This window comes from Pseudophryne corroboree, chromosome 4 (genome assembly GCF_028390025.1).
Source record: "Pseudophryne corroboree isolate aPseCor3 chromosome 4, aPseCor3.hap2, whole genome shotgun sequence".
Classification (NCBI taxonomy): domain Eukaryota; kingdom Metazoa; phylum Chordata; class Amphibia; order Anura; family Myobatrachidae; genus Pseudophryne; species Pseudophryne corroboree.
In genome coordinates this window covers 847807719-847833880 of record NC_086447.1, presented here as the reverse complement: position 1 = coordinate 847833880, position 26162 = coordinate 847807719, and the positions used below count along the sequence as shown (strand labels likewise).

At 47.3% G+C, this 26162-nt stretch overlaps 1 protein-coding gene across 4 annotated transcripts in view; it reads right to left on the bottom strand.

Moving 5' to 3' along the window:
- The window catches only part of RTN4 (reticulon 4), a 104370-nt gene that overhangs the window by 31323 nt on the left and 46885 nt on the right, over window positions 1-26162 (bottom strand). Inside the window, exon 1 of one of the 4 annotated variants that reach the window (XM_063918639.1) lies at window positions 12649-12786. The exons of the other annotated variants lie outside the window; for them this stretch is intronic. Coding sequence (XP_063774709.1) covers window positions 12649-12682 — 34 coding nt within the window. The 5' untranslated portion in view covers window positions 12683-12786. Of the gene's footprint in view, window positions 1-12648; window positions 12787-26162 lie in introns of those variants that run through there. 4 annotated transcript variants of the gene reach the window in all.

Here is a 26162-nt window from a genome sequence, read left to right as displayed (position 1 = left end):
GACCATAGAGGTGCACTGGAAACTTAGCGAGGTATGGCTGTTGTATTGAAGTGCAGAATGAGACACATTGTGGTGAATGGATTCTCCCCCCTCCGAAGAATAAATTACGGCTCAATGCAAGTAAAATAGTCACTTTTGGGGCTGGTCAATTAAATATGATGTGCCGTACACGCACAACCCATATACATGTCACTTTAACACACAATTTTCCTGAGCACCACTATGGTGATGCGAAGTAAAATGCACAATACAGGCTTTACACAGCTGCACCTCCTATACATTTCATCTTACTGAATCGCCTTCTGAGCTGCTGAGGACGAGTAGGGCTTGTCCTCACATATATATCCAGAGGATCAGCCAGTCATCCCCCATACAGTCCTAGATTAACTAAAACAATACACACTAATTATATTGTACTGTAATAAAGGGATCTAAAAGACAAAACCTCCCTTATCTTGTGTTTAAAAAGAACATTTAATGCAGATAGTATATTTAAAATTTAAAAAATGGTAGCCCTTGTTAGGCCACTAATATCCCTGCGCAGTGTAAGTTTGAATGGAGATGTGAAAAGTAAAATGTAGTTTTCGTGTTAGAATACGCAAAAGGATTTGTGGTATTTACTGAAAATATGAAGCAGTCTTATAAAAAGGTATCATTTGTGAGTGCTGCATAAAAAAGAAAAAAATGGAATCAGATATTGATTGAATGACCTCAGCACAGGGGTGACTAATCCCTCAGCAACAAAAGGGTTACACACTGTCACAAGGCATGCGCATCTGTCCTACCAAGTACACAATGCGGCACTGTTAATGAAGGCACAAAAAATAAGATTTTAAACCTACCGGTAAATCTATTTCTCCTAGTCCGTAGAGGATGCTGGGGACTCTGTAAGGACCATGGGGTATAGACGGGCTCCGCAGGAGATAGGGCACCTAAAAAGAACTTTGACTATGGGTGTGCACTGGCTCCTCCCTCTATGCCCCTCCTCCAGACCTCAGTTAGAGAACTGTGCCCAGAGGAGATGGACAATACAAGGCAGGATTTAGCAATCCAAGGGCAAGATTCATACCAGCCCACACCAATCATACCATGTAACCTGGAACATACATAACCAGTTAACAGTATGAACAAAAACAACAGTAACGGTCCAAGACCGATGTCAACTGTAACATAACCCTTATGTAAGCAACAACTATATACAAGTCTTGCAGAGTTTCCGCACTGGGACGGGCGCCCAGCATCCTCTACGGACTAGGAGAAATAGATTTACCGGTAGGTTTAAAATCTTATTTTCTCTTACGTCCTAGAGGATGCTGGGGACTCCGTAAGGACTATGGGGATTATACCAAAGCATCCAATCGGGCGGGAGAGTGCGTATGACTCTGCAGCACCGACTGAGCAAACGCTAGGTCCTCATCAGCCAGGGTATCAAACTTGTAGAATTTAGCAAAAGTGTTTGACCCCGACCAAGTCGCCGCTCGGCAAAGTTGTAAAGCCGAGACACCTCGGGCAGCCGCCCAAGAAGAGCCCACCTTCCTCGTGGAATGGGCTTTTACAGATTTAGGATGCGGCAGTCCAGCCGCAGAATGTGCAAGTTGAATCGTACTACAGATCCAGCGAGCAACAGTCTGCTTTGAAGCAGGAGCGCCAATCTTATTGGCCGCATATAGGACAAACAGAGCCTCTGTTTTCCTAATTCTAGCCGTCCTGGCTACATAAATCTTTAAGGCCCTGACTACATCCGGTATCCGGACTCCAGGTCGACAGCAAAAAGGTCGACACACCTTAGGTCGACGCCAATTGGTCGACACACCTTAGGTCAACATGGAAAAAGGTCGACATGAGTTTCACGATTTTTTTCTTTTTTGGAACCTTTTCATACTTTACCGTTCCAATCGTAGTCCACGTGGATCGTTATCTGTGCCGAGCGAAGCGGTAGCGGAGCGAAGGTACCATGCGAGGGGACGCGGTGCACTAATTGGGGTTCCCGGTCACTCTACGAAGAAAACGACACCAAAAAAACTCATGTCGACCTTGTTCCTGTCGACCTTTTGTCCATGTCGGCCTAAGGTGTGTCGACCAATTGGCGTCGACCTAAGGTGTGTCGACCTTTTTGCTGTCGACCCTGAGTCCCAGACCCTTACATCCAGGGATCTGGAATCCTCCAGGTCACCGGTAGCCACAGGCACCACAATAGGTTGATTCATATGGAACGACGAAACCACTTTAGGCAAAAATTGCGGACGTGTCCTCAATTCAGCTCGATCCACATGAAAAATCAAGTAGGGGCTCTTGTGTGAGAGAGCCGCCAATTCTGACGCTCGCCTTGCTGATGCTAAGGCCAACAACATGACCACCTTCCAGGTAAGAAATTTCAACTCAACCTTATTAAGCGGTTCAAACCAGTGTGAGTTTAGGAACTGCAACACCACGTTCAGGTCCCATGGTGCCACTGGAGGCACAAAAGGGGGCTGGATGTGCAGCACTCACTTTACAAACATCTGGACTTCTGGAAGAGAAGAGAAGCCAATTCCTTCTGAAAGAAAATCGAGAGGGCCGAAATCTGTACCTTAACCGAGCCTAATTTCAGGCCCATATCCACTCCTGTCTGTAGGAAGTGGAGAAGACGACCCAGATGAAAATCTTCCGTAGGTGCATTCTTTGTCTCACACCAAGACACATACTTTCGCCAGATACGGTGATAATGTTTTATCGTCACCTCCTTCCTAGCCTTTATTAAAGTAGGGATGACCTCTTCCAGAATCCCCTTTTTTGCTAGGATTCGGCGTTCAACCGCCATGCCGTTAAACGTAACCGCGGTAAGTCTTGAAATACACAGGGCCCCTGCTGCAACAGGTCTTCCCTCAGAGGAAGAGGCCAGGGGTCTACTGTGAGCATCTCTTGTAGATCCGAGTACCAGGCCCTTCGAGGCCAGTCTGGGACAACGAGTATCGTCTGTACTCTTCTTCGTCTTATGATCCTCAACACTTTCGTGATGAGAGGAAGGAGGAAACACGTAGACCGATTTAAACACCCACTGTGTTACCAGTGCGTCTACTGCTACTGCCTGAGGGTCCCGAGACCTGGCGCAATACCTCCGTAGTTTTTTGTTGAGGCGTGACGCCATCATGTCTATTTGAGGAGTTCCCCAAAGACGTGTTACATCTGCAAAGACTTCTTGATGAAGTCCCCACTCTCCTGGATGGAGATCGTGTCTGCTGAGGAAGTCTGCTTCCCAGTAGTCCACTCCCGGAATGAAGACAGCCGACAGAGCGCTTACATGATTTTCTGCCCAGCGAAGTATCCTTGTGGCTTCCGCCATAGCGACTCTGCTTCTTGTCCCGCCTTGGCGGTTCACATAAGCCACTGCTGTGACATTGTCTGATTGAATCAGAACCGGTAGGTTTCGAAGAAAACTCTCCGCTTGTCGAAGGCCGTTGTAAATGGCCCTGAGTTCCAACACATTGATGTGTAGACAGGACTCCTGGTCTGACCAAAGACCCTGAAAAGTCTTTCCCTGTGTGACCGCTCCCCATCCTCGGAGGCTCGCGTCCATGGTAACCAGGATCCAGTCCTGAATCCCGAACCGGCGACCCTCCAGCAGGTGAGCACTTTGCAACTACCACAGGAGGGACACTGGTTCCTGGGGACAGTTATTTTCCGATGTAAGTGCAGATGGGACCCGGACCACTTGTCCAGAAGGTCCCATTGAAAAGTCCTTGCACGGAACTTTCCGAAGGGTATGGCCTCGTAGGCCGCCACCATTTTCCCCAGAACTCGAGTGCATTGGTGAACTGACACCCTTTTCGGTTTTAGCAGGTCTCTGACCATGTTCTGGATGTTTTGGGCTCTCTCTATTGGGAGAAAGACCTTCATTTGTTCCGTATCCAGTATCATACCTAGGAACGGTAGTCGAGTTGTCGGAATCAACTGTGACTTCGGTAGATTTAGAATCCAACCGTGTTGCTGGAGCACTCTCAGAGAGAGCGCCACACTGCTCAGCAATTTCTCCCTTGATCTCGCTTTTATCAGGAGATCGTCCAAGTATGGGATAATTGTGACTCCATGCTTGCGCAGGACCACCATCATTTCCGCCATTATCTTGGTGAAAATCCTCGGGGCCGTGGAAAGTCCAAACGGCAACATCTGAAATTGGTAATGACAATCCTGTACAGCAAATCTCAGGTATTCCTGATGGGGGGCATATATGGGGACATGAAGGTACGCATCCTTTATGTCCAGAGACACCATAAACTCCCCCTCCTCCATGTTGGCTATTATTGCTCTGAGAGATTCCATTTTGAATTTGAATCTTTTTATGTACAGGTTTAGGGATTTCAGATTCAAAATCGGTCTGACCGTACCGTCCGGTTTCGGGACCACAAATAGGGTTGAATAGTAACCTCTTCCCTGCTGGTGTAGGGGAACCTTGATTATTACTTGCTGTATACACAGCGTTTGAATTGCAGCTAACACTACATCCCTTTCCGATGTGGAAGCTGGTAGGGCCGATTTGAAAAATCGGTTCGGGGGCACATCCTCGAATTCCAATTTGTAACCCTGGGAAACTATTTCCAACACCCAGGGATTCAGGTCCGAACTGACCCAGGCCTGACTGAAAAGTCGAAGACGTGCCCCCACCGGTGCGGACTCCCTCAGGGGAGTCCCAGCGTCATGCTGTGGTTTTTGGAGCAGCCGGGGAGGACTTTTGTTCCTGGGCACCTGCCGAAGCAGGTGCTCTCTTGCCTCTGCCCTTACCTCTGGCGAGGAAAGAGGATCCCCGACCTCTTTTGGACTTGTGCGACCGAAAGGACTGCATCTGATAGGGTGTTGCTTTCTTTTGCTGTTGGGGAGTATATAGTTAAAAATTTGATTTACCTGCTGTAGCTGTGGAAACCAGGTCCGTCAGCCCATCCCCAAACAATACATCACCCTTATAGGGTAGCACTTCCATATGTTTTTTGGAATCCGCATCACACGTCCATTGGCGAGTCCATAAGGATCTTCTCGCTGAGATAGACATGGCATTGGCCCTAGAAGCTAGCAATCCAATGTCCCTTTGAGCATCCCTCATAAATAAGACTGCATCTTTTATATGGGCTAGAGTTAGGAATATAGTATCCTTATCCATAGTATCAAATGGATCTGTCAGCTCATCTGTCCAAGCTGCAATTGCACTACACACCCATGCCAACGCAATCGTCTGTCTTAACACAGCACGCGTATGAGAATAAATACCCTTTAAGGTAGTTTCTTGCCTTCGATCTGCAGGGTCCTTAAGGGCCGCTGTGTCAGGAGACGGTAGCGCCATTTTCTTGGACAAGCGCGTCAGGGCCTTGTCCACAGTGAGGGGTGATTCCCAAATCTCCCTCTCCTGCTTAGGGAAGGGGTATGCCATAAAAATTCTTTTGGGTATCTGCGGTCTCTTATCCGGAGTCTCCCAAGCTTTTCCAAAGAACTCATTTAATTCATGAGATGTGGGAAAATTAATAATCTGTTTCTTTTCCTTAAACATGTGTACCCTTGTGTCGGGGACCGAGGGTTCATCCACAATATGCAACACATCCCTTATTGCCACAATCATACACTGAATGGTTTTAGTCACCCTAGGGTGCAATTTTACTTCGTCATAGTCGACACTGGAATCAGAATCCGTGTCGGTAGTAGTGTCTTGTGTTAAGGGCGCTTTTGAGACCCCGACGGGCCCTGAGAGTCGGTCCAATCTGAGGATTGACCGCCTGATGTCCCCCCTAAACCAGCCTTATCAAGCCTTTTATGTAAAGATGCCACACTTGCATGCAACGTATGCCACATGTCCATCCAATCTGGAGTCGGCACAACCGACGGGGACACACCACTCATTTGCTCCACCTCCTCCTTGGAGAAGCCTTCCGCCTCAGACATGTCGACACACGTACCGACACCCCACACACACAGGGATTAACCTATAAGGGGACAAAACCCCAACCAGGTCCTAAGGAGAGACAGAGAAAGAGTATGCCAGCACACACCAACGCTTAACACTGGAAGAAAATATATATATCCAGATAGCGCTTTTTTATATATATTATGTCAATTCCCACTCACTGCGTCGCCAAAGTGCCCCCCTCCTCTTTTTTCCAGCCTGTGTTCAGCAGGGGAGAGACCAGGGAGCCAGCGTTTTCTCTCTCATGCAGCTTCTGTGGAGAAAATAGCGCTGGTTAGTGCTGAGGATCAAGCCCCGCCCACCCGACGGCGGGCTTCGGTCCCAGTGATTTTTCAATAAAATGGCGGAGGATCAGCGATTTACTGCCTCCGCAGTCTAATGCCACTGTTTTGTGCCAAAATGTGAGGTTTATTGCTGCCCAGGGCGCCCCCCCCTGCGCCCTGCACCCTTCAGTGCTGCTCTGTGTGTGTGAGACTGGGAGCAATGGCGCGCAGCTTACCGCTGCACGCCTTACCTCATAAAGATCTGATGTCTTCTGCCGCCTAAGATGTCTTCTATCTCTCTATCCGCTTCTACCTTCGGCATCTGTGAGGAGGACGGCGGCGCGGCTCCGGGACGAACCCCAGGTGAGACCTGTGTTCCGACTCCCTCTGGAGCTAATGGTGTCCAGTAGCCTTAGAAGCAGTGCCCAACTTGATAAGCCAGCTCTGCTTCTCTCTCCTCAGTCCCACGATGCAAGGAGCCTGTTGCCAACAGGACTCCCTGAAAATAAAAAACCTAACAAAATTATTTTTCCACAGAAAACTCTGGAGAGCTCTCTGCAGTGCACCCATTTTCCTCTGGGCACAAGATCTAACTGAGGTCTGGAGGAGGGGCATAGAGGGAGGAGCCAGTGCACACCCATAGTCAAAGTTCTTTTTAGGTACCCTATCTCCTGCGGAGCCCATCTATACCCCATGGTCCTTACGGAGTCCCCAGCATCCTCTAGGACGTAAGAGAAATTCATTTTGGTTACATAGAGGGGTAGTATGGGATTCTACGAAAGGTGACATATTGCTGTTTGCCAATAAGCTGTCATTGTTTGGATTGTGGCCGTTGGCCTCAAAGGCATCACTCCTTGCCCACCAAGCCATTTTAAAGTTCTGCAGCTTGCTGGTGCTGTACACCAAAGCGTATGAGAAAGGGAACAAAAAAGCCTCAGCCTGCAACTCCCACGGCTCCACTAAGATGAGGCAACAGCTCAATAAACAATTTACAAGTGACTGGTCACTTTACTTAAATGGACTGGATGTAGTTATGTGACCGGCGGTCATAATACTGACCCCTACATCCCGCCCGGTCGAAAACCCCGAACAGGGAATATTGCCACTTGTGGGTGTACACGACACTCTGAGTGGGAATCTAACCTGTGGCAAGCGCAGCTCACCACAGAGCCCGCAAGGAGCTTTGTTGCGCTCGCCTCCCCACCTGCCGGCATTCTGCGGCCAGGTTCCCAGCGTCGAGATGCTAACCGATGGTATTCCTGCCGCCAGTAATACCCTTTTCACACTGCCAATGCAGGATCCCACCCGGGAATTGGAAACGGGTCCTTCCCGGGTGGGATCCGGCATTGGCCACTGCTGCTGGCTTCCCAGACTCGGCAATATGTCGGGCGGGTTGCCATAGCAGCATGGGGTGGAGGTGGCGCTGGGAGATGAGATCATCTCTGCGCTGCCTCTCCCTGCTGTAGTTGATGGGTCCCATCGACCCGGGAGCCCCTTTACGCTGCCATTGACCCGGTATTCAACCTGGGTATAACACTGCTTTATTCCCAGGTCAGGCGAACCGGGATTTCAGCTATGCCCCTTTCACACCGCACGCTGACCCGTGTCGACCCGGCAATATGCCAGGTCAATACCGGATTATTTGTGCGGTGTGAAAGGGGTATAACACAACCCCAACCCAAATGGATCTAAAAACAGTGACCAGAGCTCACCCAGGAATAGGGTACAAAACAGGCATACCCAATTTCACAACACTGGCTCACACTACTGACCATGTAAATGAATGCCACAAGCCACCCAGCATGGCCAAGTTGTGTACTGGTTCACACTTGGGTTATAATTTTAGATGGGTGACTTCACCTCTTAAGCTAGTATAAATGTTACACTAAAAAGCATGTCACAGTCAAATGCAGTGGGCAAGTGTTACAGCGTTTGAAGCTCACCCAGTGTTACCAGGTAGGCTGCAATAATGCATTTACACGGTGACCTATGAAATGGTAGAGAACAGATTTATCCATTATGGGCAATATAGCGCGTGACAACTGGCATGCTTCCCAGACAGTGTACTTTCATCTTAGTTTGCAAATAACTGCACCAAAGTACCTAGTGCACTAAGTAGCAAAGTGCATGGCATGCTAAACACGGCTATTTGGTGGAGTCTGAGGACAGGCGTATGTGGATACATCTCTATTTGCTTAATCATCAGGTTTCATTGACTTCTCCATGGCAGCCCGATCTCCCATATAAAGTGATGGGAGATCAGAGGCAATATGCAATTGAAGCCAGTTATCGCGCCCATTAGTGCGTAAAGCAGCTAAACCCCACTAAAGGGCAGGATCGTGAAAATCACACACAAGACACTTTTTTCACATTTCAGCGTGTCAGCACGGGGTGGGGGGATATTAGGGGTGGTGACTGCGAGTTGAAAGGATTCTCCCTGCGGCTCAGCGTGCAACAACTGAACTGTTCTGTTGGGCGACATCTAGAAGCCGCCACAGGGAGGGGGAAAAAAAAAAAATCCCCCCAAAGTGTTAATACACCCTTAAGGAGCCCATACATCAGGGTAGTATCAGGGCAATTCCCCATTCTCCAGATGCCTCACTTGGATATTGGCAAAGTCCAACATATTGGAAATCCTTTATTTACAGATTTCGATCCAAAAATTATCGGAATTGGCGAGTTGGGAATTTTTAACATGGTAGATTTTGTTCCGTGCTTTTAGAAATTAACTGCGTGTGTAGGGTGTCTGTGACATTGATGCACCGTCCCTATAGGCGGCTCTAGATTTGGCATGCATCGCTCATTTCACCGTGTGTGTATGGGCCTTTACTGACCAGACTATCCCCAAACTTATATTAATTCAAGTACTTGTTCAAAACCTACCTCTTCACTATAGCCTATCCTTCCTCCACTAGACTATACGCCTTCTGCATGTTCTACCAGCTCCAAGCCCACTAGCGCCTATTGTTGCTACATTGCCCTCCCCTCTAGACTATAAAGCCCTCATAAGCCGAGTCCTCTGCACCCTGTATCTCACTGTAGATGTATAAAAAGAGAGGAAAGTGAAAGTTTTCACAAGTTGAGAGAGTTTAAACTAGAGCCAGTATAGGGATTAACCCATTTGAAGACAATCTGCCTTGTGTCAACTATTTCAGGCTTGTAGTGGTGGTGTAATAGTGTGCGAGTGTGTGTGGGATGTTATTTTTAGCACATATTAAGCACCGTAACCCCAATAGTACAAATGTCACAGCATACCTTTGTTGATGACCATGGGCATTCCAGCAGGATAAGATGCCAAGCTGGTTACAGGAACAATTGCCTACACGGACAAGATCTCGGAACACTAGAGCACCTATGGGATGTGACGGAATGGGAAATACGCAAAATGAAAGTACAGCTGAGAAATCTGCAGCAGCTGCGTGATGCCATCGTGTCACCAGGGTTCTGAATGGAAGAGGAATATTTCAAGCACTTTGTTTAATCTATGCCACTGCAAATTCAGACTGTTCTGGGGCCGTTGCAATACTAGAAAGTTGCACTTAGTACAGTGGCCACTGTGTATGTGGTACTAAGCATTATACATCCACAGGTACAGCATTGCAATCGTGTTACATTACTAACATAAGCCACTTGAGGATCTCAAAAAGCACGTTATACCTAATATATGTTACAAATCTCTCACTAAGGGATTCATTCAGGATACGGTCATTAGGTCGACAGTCATTAGGTCAACCACTATTGGTCGACAGGGTTGCTTGGTCGACATGATCATTAGTTTGATATGACAAAAGGTCGACATGAGTTTTTCGCAATTTTTTTCTTCATTTTTTGCACTTTCATACTTGACGATCCACTTGGACTACAATTGGGAAAGGTAACCTCGGCCGAAGCATGACGAGCCATGCAAGGGACACGGTGCACTAATTGGGGTTCCCAGTCACTCTACAAAGAAAACTACACCATAAAAAGTTACAAAAATTTCATATCCACCTTTTGTCATGTCGACCTAGTAACCCTGTCGACCAATAGCGGTTGACCTAAGGGGCCCCATACACTAACCATCGCCATGTCAACCCAATGACCCATACACATTCATTCAATTAGCTGTCGAAATTTACTAATTGATCCCCCGAAGGCAATGTGGGATTTTGGGGGGAGCTTGAGGAGGCCATTAACACTTTCAATTTAACAGGCCTAAAAAAAGGGTTTCGGGTGAAAAAGGGGATAAGGCCAGAGGCACCACCCTTTTTCATCTCCATTAAATTAACAGGGCCAATTTAATGGAGCCTTACGGCAGATGAGGGAGTCAGTATTGTGTGTAAGAAGTGTTCTAGATTGTAAGCTCGCAAGAGCAGGGACTTCTTTCCTCATGTGCCTTACCTTTTCTTACACAATCTTATACTCCTTACTCCCCTTGATGGCACCTAAACCCTGGTTTTCTATACATTTCCTATATTGTCTGAACTGTAAGTGCTGTTTTCTTATTTGCTCATTTGATTATGTACTGTGTAATGGGCGCTGCGGATCCCTTGTGACGCCATATAAAGGATAATAATAATAGTGAGATGGGAAGGTGTATGAAGAAAGGACAGGACGGTGTTTACAGAGCCAATAAATATAATGCAAAATTAAAGTTAACAGGTCTATGTAAAGCTGGCCATTCCTCACAGGTCCTATCATGCAGTCAGTGGCCAAACTACTAACAATTTTAAGGTCTGGAAATAATTCCGCAACTATGGTAAAGCTTTCTCTGGCACGACAGTATGACCACTGGTAAGCCAGGATCATGTGGAGCAAAAATGACACCATGTTGCATCATGTTATCCAGGGCCAGAGTCCATCAGCTGTGAGCAATCCGTGGAAGCTTTACGTGATGCGTCTCAGAGCCAATTATCGGAGGTGCGAGCAACGATCAGCTGCCATAATGGACTCTTAAACGTGCATCTGGTGGCTAATTGTAGCTGTCCCATAGTTTCCATGCTGGCTCCACTGGAAGGATATTAAAGGGTTTCAGTATGATTGACTGCCAGACGGAATGCCGACGGTCACAGACAGACACCGGAATCTAGATATGTGAAATCCGGTAGGGGCAAGTATGTCCCCGCCCCCTACCCCTCCCTTCCTCACAGCTTAACCCTAACCCTCCTGGGTGGCACCCAGACTTAAACCCCCACCCCTAACCCACCCGCTATACTTATAGTCTGGATGCTGCTTGTCAAGATTGCAGCGTTGATCTCCTGACCCTGTTGGGATTCCGGCATCTGTATGTGACTGCTAGGATCCCAACAGGCGGCATCTTAACCGCATCTCTATTAAAGACCTAATGCAGTGTGCCTGAAAGCAAGATTATGAATGAAGAGATGATTGGAAAAATCCTTGAGGGGAGAATGGCAACTGTTGCTACCATGCCAACTACAATATTTTATTGCATTTCCCATCTACACAATAATTACACAAAAACTACAGACACTGACCAATTACCACATATACATATATCCAGCTAGTCTTGTGCAACCTGTCTGCTCTGTATTTGCAGTACACAAATCCTTATTACCTGCTGCACCCGATACCAGAGGTCTGCCATTAGATAAAAGCAACAAAGTATCTGTATTCAGCTCTAGATAGCTTGATAAGATTAGCAGGATGGGAGAGGAGCGTAATACAAGATACTCAGGCTGACCTTTGCATGGCAGGACTAAGTCTTAACAAATTAAATAAGGTATTAATAGTTATGACAACACTCAGGTATAAATACAGACGATCGGTTTCGATTGTATCAATGCCTCTTCAGCGAAGTCGGTCTTTGATCCTTCAGCGAAAAATAATCAATTGACGTTTAGACACTAAGTTTCCGCATATACCAGTGCAATTATACATTATTCTACTGACATATCATGGGTTATGCTACGGGCTACTAATATACTCCAGATCATGGGCAGATATAAAATTATTCAGATCTACTAAATAACTAATCAGCAACAGAAAAAGAACAAAAATAGCAAAACAATAACAGTTTTAGGGGCAGCGTGCAATAATCTAGCCGGGCAATATCTGCACAAAACCAGCCGCACTCTCCCATCATTGCCAGCAATCAGGCTGAACAGGGTCAGAAGAGAACACATTACCTTAGACTATTTCTCCATGACCCCTACAACACAGCCATACATTCCACCTGTGAGTCTCAGGTTAAGAACCTAATAAAACCTTAGTAACTATTCACAATGATACTCCCTTACATTTATAAGTGTGCACAACTGTCTTGCTGAATATATAGTGTGCTGCACTAAAATGAGATGTAACATACATATTAAGGCTGGTTACATAGAAACTAAAGTGCGCTCACAAGCCTCAGCACTGAAGCGGATTAAAACCTATTAAGCTAAACCATTTATGAGAGACTGTATAGCAATGGGCTGCTGTGCCCTCCTGCATTATGTGGCAGCGTGGTAGGAAAATTACCTCTTTGTTTCCAGTTGCTCGGCTGACATGCCATCGCTGCCCAGTAATCCAACCTCCTTGCTGGTAACTATCAGACTTACAGCATACCCCTAGCAGTGCTGGTGCAGCTTCCAAGCCTCAGACGTGAACTGCAGACTGGCTGGCTAGCAGACGGATTGCCCTCTGCTCCACTGCTCAAGGGTCACCTGACAGCAAGATGGGCGTGCTGCATAGTGATGTAATCCAGCCAGCACCACAGGAACAATTGTTCTCCAAAACCTTCTCATCACTGTACAGCTGCTGTAGCCCTGGGCAAGCAGCAGGAACACCCCACATAATATACAGGTATTTGCATATGGTGCCTCTGATCCGATATGCGTAGATAAATCAGGCATCTCTCTAAAGGGGTGTAGTATGGTTTGCCGGCGGCCAGAACACCGGCGCCGGGATCCCTACTACCGGCATGCGGACAGCGGGGCGAGCGCAAATGAGCCCCTTGCGGGCTCGCTGCGCATGCCCTGCTGCGGGCACAGTGCCGCTCTACACTATTTATTCTCCATCCAGGGGGGTTGAGGACCCCAAGAGGGAGAATAGGTGCCGGGATTCCAGCGCGGGGATCCCAACAGCCGGCAAACTGAATACCACCCCTCTAAAGGGAGACCGTCTCCTGTACCATATATAATCTCAGATTTTGTAGGAGCCATTATCATGTGACCTTACACTGGGCATTCAGACCCAGACATATATGTAATTATTTATGGGGTGGGTGTGGGGTGCGGTGGCCCGTGTCGGTATGGCTGGGCGGCTTCAGGTCGGCACACCCCAACACTTTATTAACACTTATGATTTTCCCTATCACTTTGTATATATTTTTGTATTCTTTTAATCGCACTTCACTTACATAGCACTTCTGTGCTTCTTATTAACCCCTATTAACTTTCACTTGTGTGCTGACCTGGGGTAGCCGACGTGATGGGGTCCTGCACCCCGGACCCATACCTAGTGTTAGGGACCCCCAGTGACGGAGACGCCTTGCCGAACGGCCTGGGGGCTTAACCCTATATCTGCAGATATACGCAACTAAGATCTCCGTATTATCTGACTATTATGTAGTATTATTATTTCTCACTCAGTGTGCATTAGGGAACACAAATTGTTTTTTCTTACCATGTATAATCTTCACAGATGTGGAAGCAAAGGCATGGACAATGTACACAGTAGAATTTAACCCATTAGGTCCAGAGATTATTTTATGTAGCAAGAACCAAAGAGGCTAATTAGCCCGTCCCACATGGCTGACCAACGACAATTGTGTCTGGTTATACACACAGACTGCTGCACAGGAAACCGCAAAATAGCTGCGGCCACAGAGGAAAACCTTATACAGACAACAGTACAATGTATTGCGTGGCTCAAAGTCACAGACTTCTCTGCTCAATTACCTGTAGAGCTGCATCACTTTGTATAAATTACCACTGTATTTTAAGTAAACTATAGAGTGATTCTTCATCCCACACTAAGATGTAACATCAGAAGCCAGGTATGGCCGCTGTTTCACATCTACACCCGATGCAATTTACGCACAAGTGCATTAAGTTATGGGCGTTCTCTGCACTCGCGGCCATCTGTGGAACAATTCAATATCTCCCATCGGATGCCCTTTACTTACAAGTACCCAAAAACAAATGAATACCCCGTGAGAGAGAAGGCGGCTGAAGCACACATTAAAGGAAAGCTCACTTTGGAAGATTTTGCGCCCTCTATATTAGTTCAGGAAAATGGAATTGATAGATTTTATGAACATTTACTTCTATAGCACCAGCATATTTAGTTGCTCTTACAATCCCCCTGTCTCGGGGAATGAGGCAGACTATGGCATATGTATGTTATTATTTTACGGACGCACACAGACCACCAGAACCTGACCCTGCTTCCCAATGTATCAGTAGGTGTGGTTATATGGACTGTGCTGGGTACATGTATATTTGGTGCTTATACCCCATCCCCACAAAGGGAACATTTCCATTACCCAACCTAAACAACATTACAAGGACAAAGAAGTGTCACCTATGGCACCAGTGGTTATCTGCACAATGATCTGGGACTGTGGAGGACAGATGTATGCAGAGAAGAGATAAAGCAGTAATAAGTGCAAGGAGATAACGCACCAGCCAATCAGCTCCTGTCAATTTATATATTGGAGCCGATTGGCTGATGCGTTATCACCTTGCACTTATCACTGCTTCATCACTTCTCCAGGCTTAATACATCTGCCCCACAGTGGCAATGACTGATGTTAGCACATTGTAGTCTAAATCTTTTTACACATTTCTTTTTGTTACCATTTTATTGAAAATCCATTTTGAAGAAAAACTTCTTCAGGGCCCCAGCATATATATTACCTACTGCAGGTACCCGGGGATTAAGTTACTGTATGTAAGCATTCAGCATATGGGAAATCGGTGTCTATGACGGGGACTGCAGAGTTCCTCAGTCAGTCACTCTCTAATCTCCCCACAGGGACCGGCTGTTGATCTAATCTGAAATTGCTAATCCGCTCACAATACAAATCAGATTCATGAAACAATGATGTGTGAGACACCATGGGGCCGATTCAATTGTTTATCACTCACGTAGCTCCAGTCTACAGTGACGGGGAGGTAATTAAATTGTTCTGTGCGACCAAATCGTGGATTTCTACGAGAACACTCCTAAGCTGCGAGCAGACAGCCACGCATAAAAGGGGTTTGGCGCTGGGGAAGAGTGCTGGGCGCACCTTAACTGCAGCAAGCCCGGCACTTGGCACAGGATCAGCCACTTAAACCAGCTAATCCCATGCATTAGGGCGTGACAACACAGACGTCTCGGCCAGTACGGGGCTGGTCGTCCAGATAGCTCCCGGACACTTTAAACGGGAGCAATAAACAATTGAATCACCTACTATGTGTGTGGCTAGGCATGATTAAACAGTACACTGGAAGCTAGCGCCCCCAACGTCCTATTCCCTTCTTGTGTTAGTAATTATTGGGAATGAGCCCATCACAGCTAATTCTGTAGTTATTTTAAGTGCTGGAAAGTAGAATATGGGATGTTCTAAAGGAACCTATCGGGCCAGATGTAATGTAGTGCGAGACGGCCGGGGCACCGAGATTCCAGAAAAATTCTTACATTTTTTTGAGCCAGCAAACATTTACAAGGCAAAACCAGGTTGGTTTAGCCTTGTAAAGGTTTGGTGTTATAAAAAATAAGATTTTACTCACCGGTAAATCTATTTCTCGTAGTCCGTAGTGGATGCTGGGACTCCGTAAGGACCATAGGGATTAGCAGCTCCGCAGGAGACTGGGCACAACTAAAGAAAGCTTTAGGACTACCTGGTGTGCACTGGCTCCTCCCACTAAGACCCTCCTCCAGACCTCAGTTAGGATACTGTGCCCGGAAGAGCTGCCACAATAAGGAAAGATTTTGAATCCCGGTTAAGACTCATACCAGCCACACCAATCACACCGTATAACTCGTGATACTATACCCAGTTAACAGTATGAAATATAACTGAGCCTCTCAACAGATGGCTCAACAATAACACTTTAGTTAGGCAATAACTATAAACAAGTATTGCAGACAATCCGCACTTGGGATGGGCGCCCAGCATCCACTACGGACTACGAGAAATAGATTTACCGGTGAGTAAAATCTTATTTTCTCTGACGTCCTAAGTGGATGCTGGGACTCCGTAAGGACCATGGGGATTATACCAAAGCTCCCAAACGGGCGGGAGTGTGCGGATGACTCTGCAGCACCGAATGAGCAAACTCTAGGTCCTCCTCAGCCAGGGTATCAAACTTGTAGACTCTTACAAAAATGTTTTAACCCGACCAAGTAACAGCTCGGCAAAGTTGTAAAGCAGAGACCCCTCGGGCAGCCGCCCAAGAAGAGCCCACTTTCCTCGTGGAATGGGCTTTTACAGATTTAGGGTGCGGCAGTCCAGCCGCGGAATGTGCAAGTTGAATCGTGCTACAGATCCAGCGAGCAATCATCTGCTTAGAAGCAGGAGCACCCAGCTTGTTGGGTGCATACAGGAGAAATAGCGAGTCAGTTTTCCCGACTCCAGCTGTCCTGGAAACATACTTTTCAGGGCCCTGACTACGTCCAGTAACTTGGAATCCTCCAAGTCCCAAGTAGCCGCAGGCACCACAATAGGTTGGTTCACATGAAAAACGGATACCACCTTAGGAAGGAATTGGGAACGAGTCCTCAATTCCGCCTTATCCATATAAAATACAGATAAGGGCTTTTGTATGACAAAGCCGCCAATTCTGATACACGCCTGGCAGACGCCAAGGCCCACAGAATGACCACTTTCCACGTGAGGTATTATAGCTCCACGGATTTAAGTGGCTCAACCCAATGAGACTTCAGGAAATCCAACACCACGTTGAGATCCCACGGTGCCACTGGAGGCACAAACGGGGGCTGACTATGCAGCACTCCCTTAACAAAAGTCTGAACTTCAGGCAGTGAAGCCAGTTCAATTTTGGAAGAAAATCGATAGAGCCGAAATCTGGACCTTAATGGAACCCAATTTTAGGCCCATAGTCACCTGACTGTAGGAAGTGCAGAAATCGACCTAGCTGAAATTTCTCCTTTGGGGCCTTCCAGGCCTCACAGTACACAACATATTTCCGCCATATGCGGTGATAATGGTTTGCGTTCACTTCTTTCCTAGCTTTAAATAGCGTAGGGATAACTTCCTCCGGAATTCCCTTTTCCTTCAGGATCCGGCGTTCAACCGCCATGCCGTCAACGCAGCCGCGGTACGTCTTGGAACAGACAGGCCCCCTGCTGCAGCAGGTCCTGTCTGAGCGGCAGAGGCCATGGGTCCTCTGAGATCATTTCTTGGAGTTCTGGTTACCAAGCTCTTCTTGGCCAACCCGGAACAATGAGTATAGTTCTTACTCCTCTCCTTCTTATTATTCTCATTACCCTGGGTAAGAGAGGCAGAGAAGGGAACACATACACCGACTGGTACACCCACGGTGTTACCAGAGCGTCCACAGCTATCGCCTGAGGGTCCTTAACCTGGCGCAATATCTTTGTAACTTTTAGTTGAGGCGGGACGCCATCATGTCCACCTGTGGCCTTTCCCAACGGTGTACAATCACTTGGAAAACTTCTGGATGAAGTCCCCACTCTCCCGGGTGGAGGTCGTGTCTTCTGAGAAAGTCTGCTTCTCAGTTGTCCACTCCGGGAATGAACACTGCTGACAGTGCCAACACGTGATTTTCCACCCATCGGAGAATCCTTGTGGCTTCTGCCATCGCCATCCTGCTTCTTGTGCCGCCCTGTCGGTTTACATGAGCGACCGCCGTGATGTTGTCTGACTGGATCAGCACCGGCCGGTGTTGAAGCAGGGGTCTAGCCTGACTTAGGGCATTGTAAATGGCCCTTAGTTCCAGAATATTTATGTGTAGGGAAGTCTCCTGACTTTTCCATAGCCTTGGAAGTTTCTTCCCTGTGTGACTGCCCCCGAGCCTCGAAGGCTGGCATCCGTGGTCACCAGGACCCGGTCCTGTATGCCGAATCTGCGGCCCTCTAGAAGATGAGCACTCTGCAGCCACCACAACAGCGACACCCTGGCCCTTGGAGACAGGGTTATCCGCCGATGCATCTGAAGATGCGACCCGGACCACTTGTCCAACAGATCCCACTGGAAAATCCTTGCATGGGACCTGGCGAATGGAATTTCTTCGTAAGAAGCTACCATCTTTCCCAGGGCTCACGTGCATTGATGCACCGACACCTGTATACGTATTAGGAGGTCTCTGTCTAGAGACAACAACTCCTTGGACTTCTCCTCCGGGAGAAACCCTTTTTATCCTGTTCTGTGTCCAGAACCATACCCAGGAACAGTAGACCCGTCGTAGGAACCAACTGCGACTTTGGAATATTCAGAATCCAGCCGTGCTGTTGTAGCACTTCCCGAGATAGTGCTACTCCGACGAACAACTGCTCCCTGGACCTCGCCTTTATAAGGAGATCGTCCAAGTACGGGATAATTATTTCGGCCATTACTTTGGTAAATACCTCGGTGCCGGGGACAGACCAACGGCAACGTCTGGAATTGGTAATGACAATCCTGTACCACAATTTTGAGGTACTCCTGGTGAAGAGGGTTAATAGGGACATGCAGGTAATCATCCTTGATGTCCAGTGATACCATGAAATTCTCCAGGCTTGCAATAATCACCCTGAGCGATTCCATTTTGAACTTGAACCTTCGTATATAAGTGTTCAAGGCTTTCAATTTTAGAATGGGTCTCACCGAACCGTCTGGTTTCGGTACCACAACATTTTGGAATAGTAACCCCGGCCTTGTTGAAGGAGGGGTGCCTTGATTTCACCTGCTGGAAGTACAGCTTGTGAATTGCCGCCAGTACTACCTTTCTCTGAGGGCAGCAGGCAAGGCTGATGTGAGGTAACGGCGAGGGGGAGTCGCCTCGAACTCCAGCCTGTATCCCTGTGATACTATTTGCAGAACCTAGGGATCCACCTGTGGGCAAGCCCACTGGTCCCTGAAGTTCCCGAGACGCGCCCCTACCGCACCTGTCTCCACCTGTGGAGCCCCAGCGTCATGCGGTGGACTCAGAGGAAGCGGGGGAAGATTTTTGATCCTGGGAACTGGCTGCTGGTGCAGCTTTTTCCTTCTTCCCTTGTCTCTGTGCAGAAAGGAAGCGCCTTTGACCCGCTTGCTTTTCTGAAGCCGAAAGGACTGTACCTGAAAATACGGTGCTTTCTTAGGTTGTGAGGAAACCTGAGGTAACATTTTTTCTTACCAGCTGTTGCTGTGGATACGAGGTCCCAGAGACCATCCCCAAACAATTCCTCACCCTTATAAGGCAGAATCTCCATGTGCCTTTTACAGGCAGCATCACCTGTCCACTGCCGGGTTTCTAATACCCTCCTGGCAGAATGGACATTGCATTAATTCTGGATGCCAGCCGGCAAATATCCCTCTGTGCATCCTTTATATATAAGACGACGTCTTTAATATGCTCTATGTTAGCAAAATATTATCCCTGTCTTAGAGTATTAATATTATCTGACAGGGTATCAGACCACGCTGCAGCAGCAGCACTATTTATGCTGAGGCAATTGCAGGTCTCAGTATATAACCTGAGTGTATATACAGACTTCAGGATCGCCTCCTGCTTTTTATCAGCAGGTTCCTTCAAGGTGGCCGTATCCTAAGACGGCAGTGCCACCTTTTTTGACAAACGTGTGAGCGCCTTATCCACCCTAAGGGATATCTCCCAACGTGACCTATCCTCTGGCGGGAAAGGGTACGCCATCAGTAACTTTTTAGAAATTACCAGTTTCTTATCGGGGGAACCTACGCTTCTTTACACACTTCATTCATTCATCTGATGGGGGAACAAAACACTGGCTGCTTTTTCTCCCCAAAAATAAAACCCCTTTTATGTGGTACTCGGGTTCATGTCAGAAATGCGTAACACATTTTTCATTGCCGAGATCATGTAACGGATGTTCCTAGTGGATTGTGTATATGTCTCAACCTCGTCGACACTGGAGTCAGACTCCGTGTCGACATCTGTGTCTGCCATCTGAGGTAACGGGCGTTTTTTGAGCCCCTGATGGCCTTTGAGACGCCTGGGCAGGCGCGGGCTGAGAAGCCGGCTGTCCCACAGCTGTTACGTCATCCAGCCTTTTATGTAAGGAGTTGACACTGTCGGTTAATACCTTCCACCTATCCATCCACTCTGGTGTCGGCCCCACAGGGGGCGACATCCCATTTATCGGCCTCTGCTCCGCCTCCACGTAACCTTCCTCATCCAACATGTCGACACAGCCGTACCGACACACCGCACACACACAGGGAATGCTCTGACTGAGGACAGGACCCCACAAAGTCCTTTGGGGAGACAGAGAGAGAGTATGCCAGCACACACCAGAGCGCTATATAATGCAGGGATTAACACTAACTGAGTGATTTTTCCCCCAATAGCTGCTTGTATACATATATTGCGCCTAAATTTAGTGCCTCCCTCTCTTTTTAACCCTTTGAGCCTGAAAACTACAGGGGAGAGCCTGGGGAGCTGTCTTCCAGCTGCACTGTGAAGAAAAAATGGCGCCAGTGTGCCGAGGGAGAAACCCCGCCCCTTTTTCGGCTGACTTTTCTCCCGCTTTTTTATGGATTCTGGCAGGGGTAATTTATCACATATATAGCCCTGGGACTATATATTGTGATGATTTGCCAGCCAAGGTGTCTTATATTGCCCTCAGGGCGCCCACCCCCAGCGCCCTGTACCCATCAGTGACCGGAGTGTGAGGTGTACATGAGGAGCAATGGTGCACAGCTGCAGTGCTGTGCGCTACCTTGGTGAAGACCGAAGACTTCTGCCGCCGATTTTCCGGACTCTTCATGCTTCTGGCTCTGTAAGGGGGACGGCGGCACAGCTCCGGGAACGAACACCAAGGTCGGGTCCTGCGGTCGATCCCTCTGGAGCTAATGGTGTCCAGTAGCCTAAGAAGCCCAAACTACCACCTGTTAGGTAGGTTCGCTTCTTCTCCCCTTAGTCCCTCGCTGCAGTGAGTCTGTTGCCAGCAGATCTCACTGTAAAATAAAAAACCTAAATATACTTTCTTTCTAGGAGCTCAGGAGAGCCCCTAGTGTACATCCAGCTCAGCCGGGCACAAGAATCTAACTGAGGTCTGGAGGAGGGTCTTAGTGGGAGGAGCCAGTGCACACCAGGTAGTCCTAAAGCTTTCTTTAGTTGTGCCCAGTCTCCTGCGGAGCCGCTAATCCCCATGGTCCTTACGGAGTCCCAGCATCCACTTAGGACGTCAGAGAAAAACACAAAAACCTATGAGTTCATACAGAATCTCAGAGCTTTGGCCGTCTCATCGTCCAGTACATCCGGCCCATGGTGTGATGGTGTGATCTTCATTTTCACTACGCGCTTAATCCAGGAGCAGTGTACAGGACCAGGTTCACTATATACGGATAAGCCAGCCCGTGCACATACAAGTGCAGGTTCACAAGGCCGATAAGGCAGAATATGGCAGTGTGTGTACAGGACCAGGGTCACTAGGTGCATAAGCCAGAAGCTGGGAGCGTGTGTACAGGACCAGGTTCACTACTGGCATAAACTCACAGCTTACCAACTGAAATTTTCCAATTAGCTGAGTCAGCAATTATTCACCTTCCAAAGCGGAGTCTTCTGCGTCCAGCATCGGAAGCAGTCCTCTGTAACAGCGGTGAGCATGTAGTTAGTGAGTGTGTGTGCGTGTGTGTCTCCCGCAGTGTTATCCCTCTTGGAGCCGAATGCTGGGAGAACTACATCTCCCAGCAGCCCTTGCACCTCCCAGCAGCCCAACCCCCAGTGGCAAGATGGATGGGAGACCATCGAGAGCCTGGGAGACCACCAGATAGGTTAAATTAAATAAAAATATTATATAGATAGTAAACTCCATACTCCCTTTGATGGCACCTACAGTAACCCCTGGATTTCTATACCCGTCCTATATTGTCTTGTACTGTAAGTGCTGTTTTCTTGTTTGCTCATTTGATTATGTACTGTGTAATGGGCGCTGCGGATCCCTTTTGGCGACCTATAAATAAGAGCTACAATTGAATAGCAATGTTTGGGTGCCATCTAGTGGCCGACGAGAAATCGAGTTCATCCAGAGTCTGATTAAACATTCCTTGACTGTTTTTATGTGCAAAAAAAAGAAAGAAAAAAAAAAAAAAAAAAAAAAAGTATGACGTGGGTTCAATAAGCATTATCAACCTAAGGCAGATAAGTTATGTCCTTTTTATTGTTTACATTCAACTTTAAAAAAGGTATACTTTAAAAAGGCTATACAAGAAAAATGGGATTTTGATTGTCTGTATGAATTACCATTAGGGTAGTATTTTAATTTGTATAGTTCTACGTATGTGTGCAGATTTCGTATCACAGATGGTGTGTGTGTGGGGGGGGGGTTATTCAATTATCCACGATAACCTGTTTTTGCTAATTCACTGAAAACCGCAAAAAAACCCTATTCAGTTAGCTGCAATAACTTATTAGCAACAATTTCAACACAAAACTCAATTTTCCTACTCTGAGCAAGTGCAAAGTCCCTATTTTAAAAAGGTAGAAACGTTGGGATTTGGTTCAGAGCTCGTGAGGTCATACGATTGTCCCGGGAACATCACTCCGTGCTCCACTCCAGATCGATCAGACTGCATGGCGTGCTTCTGTGGGGTCATCCGTCGCTTCCCCTGATCTTTCTGCATGTTCAAAAGATCAGGGGAATTGGCTGATGATTCCATGCAGCACTGGGGGAAGGGGGGCGCGGCATACCAGGCGGTCTTCCCCTGGGTCACTTTGAGTATGGGCGCTCAATATGTCAGCCCTCGGATCATCTGTCGTCGCATCAGTGTATACCCACATTAAATGTTTGGCGTGATGCAGTTAGCGCACACAGTAAAATGGAGACTACCCCCGAAGCACATATTTCTGCTCGCACCTTTGGAAGGTATAGCAGAAATCCACTATTCATGGGTTTACACAGTGGGCAATTGAATAGCTCCGGACGCTCATCCCAGAAGCTTCATTTTGCGCGGATTTAAATACCCTCATTAACCCAAATGGGGCAGAAAGATATCCAATACTTACCAAGGCTCGGTCACTGTTTTGGAAACGCATGCCTTAGAAGTGCTGGATTCTCCACAGTAAATCAGTTTATCCTTTGCACGTCTTGCTCAGCGTTCCTTTCACAGAGGGCAGATTTAACTTGTTCTTAAGCCAAGCCAATTTCTAACATGCTTAAACATTATTTGGCCCATTACTATTTTTGCAGCGTATAACCAGCTACAGTGACATGCCCCAATTACAACTGCACTGACAAATCTTTCACTGTGCCATTCTTCTGTAATTTCAATGGTCCAATTTCTCTGATTTTAGACTCCATTTCCGGCACTGTATACCACTATATGTACAGAGGTGGGACTATAGTTCGGCACATACAGTAATATTAATCTGTTTAGCGATGTCATGGCTTATATTACATAGAGCCATAATCTGTATTTCAGCTGTCAAATCTATTGCTTATATAAAGCAGAACACAGCATAAAGTCTACACAAGGGAGAAGAACTTCTTTCCCCCGTTTCACATACATGTCATCTATCATAGAACACCTACAATATGAAAGCACTTACAAGCTGGAGCAAACAATTTCACGCAAACCCCAGCCAACTTCATACAATCTACTCTGCTCCCATCCCCACTTATTTTAGCCATTTATTCATCTTAACTATTCATTGTTTTTTTTTTATATTTTAAATTGGTAATTTTACAGTTGAAGCCTCCGTGTATATCTTTACAATAGCGTACCACTAGTAAAATAATGATAGCTACAGTTTCTCTTGTTAAACAGCAGGTGGCACCATATACCCACACAAGAGTGCCAAACTGCTAACGCTCCACAAGCCCAATCCTGGAGCAGTGCCAAACGCCACAACTGCTAATGTCATTTGTAAAACCAACAGAAGCGTTAAGCTGTGTACAGAGAGCATATCCACCTGGTACGCTAATTAGGAGGTATGTTAGACAGCTCATACATTACTTAATTTAGGACTAAATTTGGTGATGGACATAAATACTATTTAAAAAAAATAAAAAAAAAAGAAGCAGAAAAGAAACCTCATTATGAGCAATGCTCAGATATCCAGGGAACACTCAATTTACACACTGGCCAACGCACTTACAATACCAGCTATACACTGCCTTAACTGCACATTAAAGACATCCAAAAAAATAAGAATTTACTTACCGATAATTCTATTTCTCGTAGTCCGTAGTGGATGCTGGGGACTCCGTCAGGACCATGGGGTTTAGCGGCTCCGCAGGAGACAGGGCACAAAAGTAAAAGCTTTAGGATCAGGTGGTGTGCACTGGCTCCTCCCCCTATGACCCTCCTCCAAGCCTCAGTTAGGATACTGTGCCCGGACGAGCGTACACAATAAGGAAGGATTTTGAATCCCGGGTAAGACTCGTACCAGCCACACCAATCACACTGTACAACCTGTGATCTGAACCCAGTTAACAGCATGATAACAGCGGAGCATCTGAAAAGATGGCTCACAACAATAATAACCCGATTTTTGTAACAATAACTATGTACAAGTATTGCAGACAATCCGCACTTGGGATGGGCGCCCAGCATCCACTACGGACTACGAGAAATAGAATTATCGGTAAGTAAATTCTTATTTTCTCTGATGTCCTAAGTGGATGCTGGGGACTCCGTCAGGACCATGGGGATTATACCAAAGCTCCCAAACGGGCGGGAGAGTGCGGATGACTCTGCAGCACCGAATGAGAGAACTCCAGGTCCTCCTCAGTCAGGGTGTGCCCCTGACCAAGTATCAGCTCGGCAAAGTTGTAAAGCCGAGACCCCTCGGGCAGCCGCCCAAGATGAGCCCACCTTCCTTGTGGAATGGGCATTTACATATTTTGGCTGTGGCAGGCCTGCCACAGAATGTGCAAGCTGAATTGTACTACACATCCAACTAGCAATCGTCTGCTTAGAAGCAAGAGCACCCAGTTTGTTGGGTGCATACAGGATAACAGCAAGTCAGTTTTCCTGACTCCAGCCGTCCTGGAACTATATTTTCAGGGCCCTGACAACATCTAGCAACTTGGAGTCCTCCAAGTCCCTAGTAGCCGCAGGTACCACAATAAGCTGGTTCGGGTGAAACACTGACACCACCTTAGGGAGAAACTGGGGATGAGTCCGCAGCTCTGCCCTGTCCGAATGGACAATCAGATATGGGCTTTTTTGAGACAAACGCCGCCAATTCTGACACTCGCCTGGCCGAGGCCAGGGCCAACAGCATGGTCACTTTCCCTGTGAGATATTTCAAATCCACAGATTTGAGCGGTTTAAACCAATGTGATTTTAGGAATCCCAGAACTACGTTGAGATCCCACAGTGCCACTGGAGGCACAAAAGGGGGTTGTATATGCAGTACTCCCTTGACAAACTTCTGGACTTCAGGAACTGAAGCCAATTCTTTCTGGAAGAAAATCGACAGGGCCGAAATTTGAACCTTAATGGACCCCAATTTGAGGCCCATAGACACTCCTGTTTGCAGGAAATGCAGGAAACGACCGAGTTGAAATTTCTTCATGGGGCCTTCCTGGCCTCACACCACGCAACATATTTTCGCCACATGTGGTGATAATGTTGTGCGGTCACCTCCTTCCTGGCTTTGACCAGGGTAGGAATGACCTCTTCCGGAATGCCTTTTTCCCTTAGGATCCGGCGTTCAACCGCCATGCCGTCAAACGCAGCCGCGGTAAGTCTTGGAACAGACATGGTACTTGCTGAAGCAAGTCCCTTCTTAGCGGCAGAGGTCATGAGTCCTCTGTGAGCATCTCTTGAAGTTCCGGGTACCAAGTCCTTCTTGGCCAATCCGGAGCCACGAGTATAGTTCTAACTCCTCTACGTCTTATAATTCTCAATACCT